Here is an 11,490-nt window from a genome sequence, read left to right on the forward strand (position 1 = left end):
GCGCTCCTCCTCATGTCTGCTTTTTGTTCCACTTGCCCACGTTTCGAAGTCACCCAGAATGCTTGCTTGATATCCGGGGCTAGTGCAAGGGAAGGGGGCGGGAAGGAGTTCGGTTCTCCTCTTTTCCTCCTTTGCTTCTGATCACTCACGTTGTTCTCACTTGCAGCCAGCCTACTCCTGGGTATTTCACGGATGATGAGACGTTAGACTTCCTGCTGCAGATACCGAATGGAGTTGGGCTGAAAAAGGTAAAACCTGGGGACTCAAGATCAGTCAAAACATATATCCAGTATAAACTTGGTGTCCAGCCCTGCGCTAGGCATCGTGAGAGATAAAAGGAACCTAAAATATGGTCTCTTCCTTCAAAGAGCTCCAAGTCTAGCTGAATGGATAAAATGAAAAGTCACAATGCAGTGCTAAACTCTACAGCATCAGAAGCTTTTCTAGTTGCCCTCCTTCCTATGCAGGCGTTCCTCCTGGATTCTCAATGTACAGGAGCCTTCTGAAGTCTCTTGATGGGGAAAGGCAGGTATAAATAAATGTACTACTTCAGTACACATACTCCTAGATTTCACAGAAGGTGGGCTAGCCGGGGTGGCTAGGCTGTTACAGAGGACTTCATAAAGGCAGGAAAGGTGAGCAGAGCCTTGCAGCTGAACTGCGTTTCTGGAGGAGGGTGGGCAGGCAGGCAGGCAGGCAGGGGCTCCAGCTTCCTGAGATAGACGGTAGGGTGTGTTCCAAGGACACAAGTAGGTCATTCTGATTTTATGTCAGGTTGTACATTGTGAAGATTTAATGACTGGATAGACAGTTTTCATTCCTTTAACATTACAGGCAGAATTCGAGTTTTTAAAATTTCTTTTTTTTTTATAATCGACTGAGCGTTTTGGTTCATCTTCAGCATGAAATATGTGTTTATATACGATCGTACCCTGTTCCCTGAGAGTGACTTCAACAAACTCTTAATCACTGCCTCTCACGTATGCGAGATTCTGTGCCAGGGGCGCAGATGATGGCTGTGGAGACACAGCATCAATGAGAACAAGCCACTGCCTCGTGTGGTTCAGTCACCGGGGTGCCTGTGCCGCATATGTTGTGGTAAGTGCTGGAACGGAAGTTCGCACGACGCCACAGGGATGTGGGGAGCAGGTGGAGGGAAGGGTGTCGAGAGATGCTTCCCGTCGGTTGGGCGCTAGATGTGCAGAGTCACGAGAGGAGAGAAGAGGTTTGCTGGATGGATATAGGAGGCTGGGCGGAGGGGCCTTCCTAACAGAGCGGTCAGGACGCGCTCAGCTGCTGGAGGGCCTGAAGGCCAGGCTGCGGAATTCAGATGAGGCGTAGAGCCTAGGGTTATTTAGTCCTGAGTAGGGGACAGATCTGAGGACACAAGTACCGCTTCGGGGAGAGCCTTCCAGCAGTGCTGGACAGGAGGGAAGCAGTGCCTGAGTGTGTTTCAAAGATAATTCAGGTAGAGACTGAAATGTCCGTTGGCTTTCCCAGCAGGATGAAGGAAGAAGGGTACATACGGGTTGGTTTAGAGCTGAGATGCTGAGGGTTCAGGCTTGGGTGTTAGTCCCTGATCCACTACTAATTGGTGACCTTGGGCAGATGACACAGTCTCACCCAGCTGTAGTTTCCACATCTGTGAAACGGGAGTAATAAGGGTTGTCTTGCCTTCATAGGGTTGTTGTGACAGTTAAATGGAATAATATGTGTCACTGGCTAAAGTGTTTTAGTGCAGTGTCTCTAGACTTCTTTTCTCCCCGAGACTAACGAAGGGAATCGTGGACTGCTGGCCTGCTTCCCCTCTGCTTGCTCGCGGCGAAGCGGGGTCTGATCCTGGGCAGAGAACGGCAGGCCCAGGACACTGGGGGCACAGGGAGGGGACTGTTGAAGGAGGTGCAAGGCAGAGACACTGAGGAGAGAGGCCGTGGAGATGCTGGGGCTGGAGGTGGTGGGGGAGTTTCTTGGGGAGTTTGGCAAAGGAGAGGCTGTTTTGTTCTAGAACTGTGCGGTGTGAGGTATTTGGAGTGACAGGAGATACAAGTGTTGCCAGGGATTATAAATCTAATCCCCTTAATTATCCCTTGAGAGGTGCAACTAAGGAGTGAATGTTTCTCTTAATTTTATGTTTTTGTGCCTGTTCAGACTACGCTCTTTTAAATTTGAGACTCCCTTTGGGCTGAGCTGCACCTGCCAGGACGCACACGACAGAGTCAAACTTGTAAATCTTTTAGCCCAGGGGACGGGACAGAGCTGTCACCGAATCATGTTCCCCGTAATCATAATCGTGGCAGCTGCATCGCTGGAGGGAAGGGATGAGGGTCGGGTTTCAGCCCCTCCACGGTGGGATGGCTGCTCCGTCCAGGACTGTCCCGAATGCAGAATAATCAGCGTCAATTCCTGTCCCTGAGTCTCCATCTCCTCATCTGAGGACACGAGGAGGCCTAGATGACTTATAATGTCCCTTCTCACCTGGGAAGGCTGCAGTCCTTTAGACTCTATCTAGGGTCCTGGGCTTAGCTGCTATTTAGCGCTCTCTGAACACCCCGTTGTTTGCATCTGGTAAGCTCCGCCTGTTAATATATGTGGTATTTGCATGTCCGTGGGTTTTTGTTTGGGTGCACCTGTGTTTTCCGCTGTCTCTCTGAGGATGGCCTGTGCTCACCGTCTTCTCTTCTGCAGGTGATGGTGGTGGATGGGGACTCTGGCATGGTCGCTTGGAGTTACAGCATTCCGTGTCACATGGAAGAAACCCCGGCCACCTCAGCCGCCGCTGTGGACCAGAAGTCTGTCTTCCTCTTCTGGGCTGAAGGGCTGTCGGGTGCATCGCCCAATCCTGTGAGTGAGCCTGGGAGGGTCCCTCTGTCACTTAATCAGATGGCAGCAACTCTCGGGGCTGACTGGGTCCGGAGGTGTTATTAGACCAGCCGCGCTTCCAAGCAGTTGTGGGTAGAGACGAAACAGCCCTCAGGTGGGCAGGGCAGGAACCTGCTTCCTTCTGAGCTGTGCTCCGTCTGCTTTGCCTTTCCGCTGAGCAGCGAAAGCTGACAACGGCTCCCAGCTACTGGCTCCTGACAGTGGGAGGCGTAGGTAGAGGGTGAAGTCTAGACTCATATTTACAGATGATTCCTATGTGCTGCAGCTGTTGAAGAGAAATCACCATGCCTGGTCCGCAGTGGGCAGGGAGGGTTTCATGGGGGCTGAGGCTGGGCTTTGAGGTGAATCAGCTGAGATTTCAGAAATGGGCGGGGCCGCAGGGTGGCAAAGCAGAGGTGGTGGGGGACGCTGGGCTGAAGGTGAGGGTTCACCTGGGGGATCACGGGAGAGAAGCTCCGATACACGGAAGGCAGGTTTGAGAATGTCTTAAATGCTGTCCTGCAGCACTTTAACGGGGTTGAGGAGGCACGGGGCCACCTCTACAAGGTGCCTGGGGATTTTGAGTAAGACTCATCCTGATTTAGTCCAGTTAAACACAGCTGACCAGCACCTACTGTGTACCAGGGACCTCGAAGTAAACTAGGAACAGTGCTGCCCTCTGCAGGAGAAGACGGTTGGTCCCTGGCGATCGGGTAGCCTGACAGAGGGAGAGTCCTGCGTTCATTAGCCCTGTGCTCGAGGACTTAGCTATTTTGAGTCTCATGCTCTTTATTCGTTAATGAAGATGCTAACATGGTCCCTTGCTTTCGGATCAGATTTCCATAAATGGTTGTCCTAACTCTGCGGTTCCCTGACATGTGAACGTGGGCAATCTACCTAACATTTAACTTCCCGGTTTCCTCCTTTAATAAAATGAGGGGCTCGGATCAGAGGACTGTCAAATGTAAGTGTCTATAAATGACCACAAAACAAAGGCATGGGGCTTCCCTGGTGGCGCAGTGGTAGAGAGTCCGCCTGCCAATGCAGGGGACACAGGTTCGTGCCCCGGTCCGGGAAGAACCCGCATGCCGTGGAGCGGCTGGGCCTGTGAGCCATAAAAAACAAACAAACAAAAAAAACAAACAAAGGCATGTTACCAGTGCTGTAATAGAGGTGCACATAGGAAGTTTAGATGGACGCACAAAGGGAGGGGGGTAGTCATTTTGTTGGGGGCGATTAGGGAGCTTTTCTTGAAAGAGGTGGCATCGAGTTGGGGACCTCCGGACAAGAAGTGTTTTCATGTGTGGAAATGGGCTCACGAGGAAGACGTCTAAGGGGGAATAAGATTGGCCAAGGTCAGGTAAAGTCAAGTGAAGCATGTGTTTGTTTCACAGACGTTCTTAGAGCGTGGGGTGCATAGGCGTATAATTGTAGGAGGCCAGGGAAGGCAGATTGGGGTTGAAAGGCATAAGACCTTGGTTTTCACGCTAAGGAGTTTGGGCTCCATGCCACGGGCAGTGAGGAGGGCGTTGGGCTATTTCCTTGTCGTGTTAGCTGAGCCGGTGCTGGGATCCTGAGGTGTGTGGGAAAGCCCTCTTCTGCTCTGTGACAGCGGTGGGAGCGCACCGCGAGCTTCCCGCACATGGGTCCCCTCCCCTGCTGACAGTGTGGAAGCAGGGCTGACACTCACTTCAGTTGTGTCGAGCAGGGGCTACTCTTCGTTGCGGTGCACGGGCTTCTCACTGTGGTGGCTTCTCTTGTTGCGGAGCACGGCCTCTAGGTGCGCGGGCTTCAGTAGCTGTGGCTCGTGGGCTCAGTAGTTGTGACTCACGGGCTCTAGAGCGCAGGCTCAGTAGTTGTGGTGCACGGGCTTAGTTACTCTGCGGCATGTGGGATCTTCCCGGACCAGGGCTCAAACCCATGTTCCCTGCATCGACAGGTGGATTCTTAACCACTGCACCACCAGGGGAGTCCCTGATGTGCATTTTTTTCTGCCGTCGGGGGTCAGGAGATTGACACTCAGGCCTTGGAATTTTTATTTTATGATTAGTGAGTTCTGTTTGGTCCATTCCTGTTTATTTCAGGAACAGATAAGATTTTTGTGATTTTTTTTAGCCTGACTCTTGCGATTGACTTCAATATCCAGTGAAAGCAAATGTCTTTGGCTCAATATATATATTTTAATATGCAGAGTTTGCCTCCACGAAGCCCCCCTGCCTGCTGTCAGGGAAGACCCTGTTCCTAACACTCCGTTGGCACCAGACTGCGAGGGCCCCCATCAGTTTCTCTCCTGGGGCATGCCCATCTTCTTTCTTCCTTTCTTTTTCTTATAAGCGAGAAAGCATTTTCTAGCTCTAGTGGTTTGGAGAAGTTAGTGCTTAATCGGTGTTTTCAGCTCTTGGAAATGACATGTCTCTGGTATGTGGGAGTTTCTCTCAAACACACCCTCCTAGCTGGGATCGCAGGGGATGAGTAATCACCACCGTCTCCACCACCCTTTCATCTGAGGGACATCGTACGCCGGTGTGTGGACTGACCTTTGCTCTCACTGTTGCTCGTTTTCAGGATGTCGTCCTAGGAACCGAGCCACCCAGCCTTCACCACCTGTACCTCCTGCATCCAGCCTTCCCCTCCATTCTTCTGGATCTGGCCAATGCCACCGGCACCGTGACGGCTTCAGAGGGTAAGTCCCGGGGACGGTGGGGTCTGTGTACACAGAGGAGGGGGCGGGGATGTGCTGGCCGTGGTGAGGGTGATACCATCGTCCCACCAAGGGGAGGGTGTGTGCCTGCAGGTGACAGCAGGATGAGTGTGCCGAGCTGCTCCCATGCATTTCCCCTGGTGGTCCTGGTTCCCCGGGGCCGTCGCCTGAGAGCGCCCTCTGCGGGGAGCACCCGGCTCACGGGGTGAGGGCCCGCAGCCTCCAAACATGCTGGAAGCTGCGGGGCAGTGTTATCCCATCCCCAAGGGGCCACGGAGCTAATGTTTCAGCAGATGTTTACCGAGCATCAGCCATACACCAGGCGCTGTGCCCGGTGCTGGGAATACAAATCAGACTAGTTTCTCGACCTTGTAGAAGCTTAGGACCTGGAATTCACTGCAAAGGATAAAGCAGAGGCAGGATGTTTCCTCAGGGCATTCGTTTAGGCTCAGTAGAGACTTTCTTTGGACTAAAGTGCACATGACCATCGCATAGAAACCGGCGCCAGGAGAAAAAGGGAAAAAGAAAAATCACCCATAATCTGATCACTCATAACCGCCGTTAACATTTGGAAGTGTTCTGCGTTATATGTGCATCTAAATAATATCACAGAGCAAAACTGGGATCACATATTAGAGACCTGTAATGCAAAGCCCTGGAGGGTCGGCCACCGCAGCTGGTCTGGGATCGTCCGATGGTCCCTTCCTTGGAGGGTCCCGTCCCACACTGGCCTCTGGGAGTCTGCAGTCCTGCTGGGGCCAGCCAGGCCGGCCATGGTTCCTTTCTTTACTTCTTTTCCGTATTTGCTTGCCATTCAGAGACTTGCTGTCTCCTTACAAACTCGTTTGCCTTGAAGGTGAGGTTGGTGCTGTGACTCTGGGCCCACTGGGCTACACTGGGAAGAACAGCTCATCTGGAACTTGCAAGTACTCCTGCCCACCGGCTTTGTGCTCAGCAGGGCCGCGGCGGGGAGGTGTGAGTTTGCAAAATCCTGTGACTGGATCTAAATGACCTCTTTTTCAATAGTAGCATAAATTGTTATTCAGTGAACGTTACGTAATGGTAATTAAGAATCAAGACCATTTTTATTACAATACCTGGTTTATAGATGAGGCACAATAAACACGGGCTATGTCCATAGCTTATGCCGCCAGGTACTGACAGTCTAGGAATTCTCAGAATTTCTAGTTTGTTGTGCTCACATTTCTACCAAATTGTCGCCACAGTTGGCCATTCCTCTCACTTCCTGATCTGGGGCTTTCTTAGAAGTAGCTTCAGAGAAGCACAGGTACAGAGGCTGAGAATTTGCTGCTTTGCACCCCTGGGCACCCATGGTCTAGTCAGTGCCTTGTGTTGATTAGGTGCTCAGTCAACTTCTTCTATGAATTAGCGAAGGAGGAAATGAGTGAATGGATCCAGTTGCCGAACCAAACCAGTCTCCTGTCCTTGTTAACTGCTCTTGCTTTTGTCTTTCCTCAGTTGGGATCAACGACCTCTGGAAAGATGCCTTTTATGTTACCAGGACAACAGGGCCAAGCTCTGAAGGGCATCCAGCACCCCTGGTGGTCAGCAAGCTTAGTCTGCGGTGGGCACTGATGGAGGGCCAAGTGGTCCAGCTAAAGGAGACGGCCCCCAAAATTGGCCGCGGGGAGCTGCGAAGATTCCTCTCTAGGATAAAGTTCGTTGACTCTCCCTACCAGGTGAAGAGCTTGTGAAAGAAATGTTTGGTTACTACTGAGGGTTGAAGGCAGATAATACCAACCCCGAGTCTGCTCTTTAGAAGATGTGGGGAGTGGGAGCCTTCTTGAGTAGCTGGGTATCAGGAAACAGTTATTTTCAACCAGTGTTATTTTGTAAGGGTACCTCATGACCATGAACTACTACTCAGTTGTTTTGAGCTGGAAATGGTACCGTCTCTCTTAGGAGACATTTGGAGGTGTGGGATCCTGGCTTTTACTGTTAACCCCTGGCCTTTTCCAGGTGAGGGCTCGTTGCGCCAGCATTGTGCAGGGCTTGTGACAGTTACATACCACGAAGAATTATCTTGCTCAAAATGTAGCGCTCCCCCCCACCCCTCTGAAAATACTACGGTCTAGTTCAGTGTTCAAGGGCGTATCATGGCAAAAGGTAAAGTCTCTGGGCCTCTCTGGAGGGACACTTACAAACCACTGGGGCTAGACAAAAGGACAGGAAAATAGAGGGATATTCTGACATTTAGGGTCCCTCCATGTCTCCTGTGAAAAAAATTAAAGTCATTGGATATGGGGAGGGGGAAGGGTAAGCTGTGACAAAGCGAGAGAGTGGCATGGACATATATACACTACCAAACGTAAGGTAGATAGCTAGTGGGAAGCAGCCGCATAGCACAGGGAGATCAGCTCGGTGCTTTGTGACCGCCTGGAGGGGTGGGATAGGGAGGGTGGGAGGGAGGGAGACGCAAGAGGGAAGAGATATGGGGACATATGTATATGTATAACTGATTCACTTTGTTATAAAGCAGAAACTAACACACCACTGTGAAGCAATTATACTCCAATAAAGTTGTAAAAAAAAAAAAAAGAAAACTTGGGTTAGGACACAGGTTCAGCCACCTACTGGTTATCCAAAGTTATACCTATCAACTTCCCTCTTAGTGCCAGCGTTTCCTCATCTATAACATGGAAAGTATACCTTTCTCTCATGGTGTGAAGATTAAATAAAAGTCCTACCACAAAGTCAAAAAAAAAAAATTAAGGTCATTGGTACTTGCACTCTTCTCCCTAGATCTAGGCTGCTGGACTCTGCAGTTTCAGAAGAAGTGAACTGAATGGTACCGTCTCTGTCCAGCCGGGGACGATGACTTCTGTCAGCCACTCCACCACATCTGCGTGAATGTTGCCGAGCACTTGGGAAGGCACGTGGAGGGTCTTGGATAACAACACGATCCGTTCGGCTGGGGTGCTGCCCTGCCAACCCCCCAATGAACCCCTTCTAGGTGTTCTGTGTGGATAGTTTGGAAATGTGAATCTTGTGTTATTTTTTGTGTGTCTAATTTATGAACCCTTGCTGGGAAATTCCAGTGAAGTCCTTCCCTGGAACATTTTGTCGTGCGTTACGCCCTGAGTGTGTATCTGTTGGTGTGGTGACGAAACCTTCTCTAGATAAGTATGTCCTAAGCTCCAGGGACCCAGGTTCTCATCCGTCCGAAACACATCTGGTTGGTTTGGGCCTCTTGAGACTCCCAGATAGCCTACCTCTGGCTTGGAGGGCCCCTCGGCATTTCTCCTGTTCGTCTCCCCCAACCTGTACCTTGGCTGCAGTAGCGAGAGAGGCTGACACGGGGATGGCGCGAGCCACCCAGAATCCGCCTCTCTTCCTTGCTTTGTGGCTCCTGTCTCCTCTCTCCTCACATGTTCCTTTGCTCTGTATTCAGTGACCATAACAACGACCCTGTTCCTATCAGAAGGGGAACAGGAGAAGTTTAAACGCCCCACCTCTGACAAGGTCCATAGGTTATGACGTGGTTCGGGTATTTCCTCCAGTCACGGCCATTTTACCGTGGTCACTTCGGACGTGCTCAGGTGTGCACCGTCCACAGCTTAGAGGAAAACTCAAGTCAGGAACGCTTGCGGCTGGCAGCCTCAGCCCCTTTATCTCTGCCCTGCTTTCTCAGCATCTTCTGGTGGGCCTCCTCCTTTCTGCCTCTCATTTTGCTCTTTTTATTCAGGGATGTTTTAGCTTTGATCGCATGAGAGCAAAGCTGTTTCTGGACTTTGGCTCCTTGAGTCCAGCATGCAGCCATTCTGCCCTGTAGCCCCCCTTCCTTGTAGAGCCTTTGAAGCAGAGTATTTTGAGAATATGGCTGTGTAAATACTATAGCTTTTATGAATGGAGAAGTTCTTTGCGATTATCCCCAGAGCTTGCTTCTTCCTTCTTCTGTGTGGATATGTTACTTTATCAGGTTCTCCCCTAAACTTCTAGGTCATTGTTTCTATTTTGAGAAAATGTCTGTGTAAATGCTGTAGCTTTTATAAGTGGAGAAGTTCTTTCGAATTATCTGCAGAGCTTATTTCTTCCTTCTTCTGTATGAACATGTTACTTTATCAGGTTCTCCCCTAAACTTCTAGGTCATTGTTTCTATTTTGAGAAAATGTCTATGTAAATACTATAGCTTTTATAAATGGAGAAGTTCTTTAGAATTACCTCCAGAGCTTATTTCTTCCTTCTTCTGTATGAATCTGTTACTTTATCAGGTTCTCCCCTAAACTTCTAGGTCATTGTTTATATAGCAGAGAATCCCACGTTAGCTGGGGGAGAACCGCTGTTCTTCTCGAACAGTTTTGATAGGTCATCCGAGTGCACTCGGTTTCTCTCCTTACTTGAGCCTGTGTCTTTTAAGCTTGTGTTACTAAAGAGATTCCAGAAAATCGGGATGCCAGATTTAAAGGGGTATGTCTGAATTGCCCACTGGTAGGCGTTGTGACGTAACCGAAGGTTGGTAGCCAGAGCTGTAAGCAGGCACGTTGCCTGGCCTGTAGATTGGCCTCGCCAGGTTTCTGCCCCCTTCCCGCCCCCCTCCCCGCCTGAAGTCCCTGAAAGCAAATTTGGTTTCAACACTTTGGAAGGCACGTGTGGGTCCAGCTTATTGTGAACTTGGGAGAACAATCAGGAGACACCCAAGAGTCTGGGATTGATTCCGGATTCACTCCTAGGGTTTGAATCTGCCTGGCTAGAAGGGCGTAGGATCTAGTTTAGTCTAATAGAGAATTCTAAGGACTGATTCACAGTCCACCGAATACCTGAAGCCTGAGTGGCGGCCTGGGCTGGGCCACCTCGTTCTCTACCACGTGGAGGCTTTCAGGGCTGCCAGCCACTTCAGGCAGGAGTCAAATGCAAAGTTGTTTACGGAAGATCTGGTTTCGGAGGACTGTTTGGGGCAGGAGACTATATTTATGCTGGGCGAGTCCCAGAAACACCTAAGCAGCAGCCAGGGAGAACAGCGGTGCTACATTCTTTGTGGTGTGTTTGCAGACTGACTTCACATAGGTTGTCTGGACTCTGATCAGTTTGAATCTCTCTTGCTAAACACAGGACACAAGCTCTAGGTTTTCCTTCTTCCTCCTGCAGCCAGTACAGGGGGAGTAAATGGTGGCTGAAGATCGAGGAAGCTTCACCGGATCGGTGTGCGTGCTGGTCTCTTGTCAAATGTGTCCCTAAACTTCCTTCTCCTCGCAGGCAACCCCCCCAGCCAGACTTCAGAGATAGGAAGTGCGCCTCTCTTTTGGGGTTGCCAGCAGAGCCAATCAAGCACTACTTAGAAAGCGTATTGACTTCAGTGAATGCCAGGGTCTTCCTTCTCCCAGTCTCTCCTCTCTCCTTCCCGTACAAGCCCTCTGCCCTAGATGACATCCTCCCCACCCCCAGAGGGACTTTGCTCCCCTTCTAGTGCGGTTCCCCCCACCTCGAATGTGAATGGCCGCCCTTACTGCCTGTGTTAAATAAGAGCCAGCTGGTACATTGTCAGGAAGCGCTGTTTAAAATGTGAATCGTTACAGAACAAATAAACACTGTATAGGAGCATACGTGTGTGCTGTTCTCATTCTTCTCAGCCATCAAGGATGGTGGGTTTTCCCTGACGGAAAAGAGAAAGGGCGAGTGGATGGATGCAAGGTGGGGCTCAGAGGGGAGGGTAGGCTGCAGCCTGGTCGCTGGGGAGCCGCCATCCTGTCCGCATGGCCTCAGTGGGCCGTTCTGGGGCTGGCCTGTCCCCGCAGGCTGCAGGAGCCTTCTCATGTGTCCTAGTCTCCTGATGGCTCTGAGGATAATGTGTAATTAACGTGATATGTTCCCTATCGCGGGGATGCAGGACACCGTGGTAGGCAGTGTGGAGGATGCCCGTTCTACAGGTCAGGACTCCTAGGAGAGACTTCCAGTGTGTGGCTTCCAGGAAA

The 11,490-nt window shown here is 50.7% G+C and overlaps 1 protein-coding gene across 2 annotated transcripts in view; it reads left to right on the plus strand.

Annotated features, from left to right (window-relative positions):
• Positions 1 to 11,111, plus strand: part of FAM234B (family with sequence similarity 234 member B) — a 36,309-nt gene extending 25,198 nt beyond the window's left edge. Inside the window, exons 9-13 of one of the 2 annotated variants that reach the window (XM_081249967.1) lie at positions 167 to 248; positions 2,686 to 2,841; positions 5,425 to 5,542; positions 7,040 to 7,260; positions 8,324 to 11,111. In XM_081249967.1, the coding sequence (XP_081106093.1) occupies positions 167 to 248; positions 2,686 to 2,841; positions 5,425 to 5,542; positions 7,040 to 7,260; positions 8,324 to 8,329 (583 nt within the window). In that variant the 3' untranslated portion in view covers positions 8,330 to 11,111. Of the gene's footprint in view, positions 1 to 166; positions 249 to 2,685; positions 2,842 to 5,424; positions 5,543 to 7,039; positions 8,282 to 8,323 lie in introns of those variants that run through there. The other variant, XM_081249966.1, reaches the window with a different exon arrangement.
• The last annotated feature ends 379 nt before the right edge of the window (positions 11,112 to 11,490 follow it).

Source organism: Mesoplodon bidens, assembly GCF_964165515.1.
Source record: "Mesoplodon bidens genome assembly, chromosome: 11".
Taxonomy (NCBI): Eukaryota; Metazoa; Chordata; class Mammalia; order Artiodactyla; family Ziphiidae; genus Mesoplodon; species Mesoplodon bidens.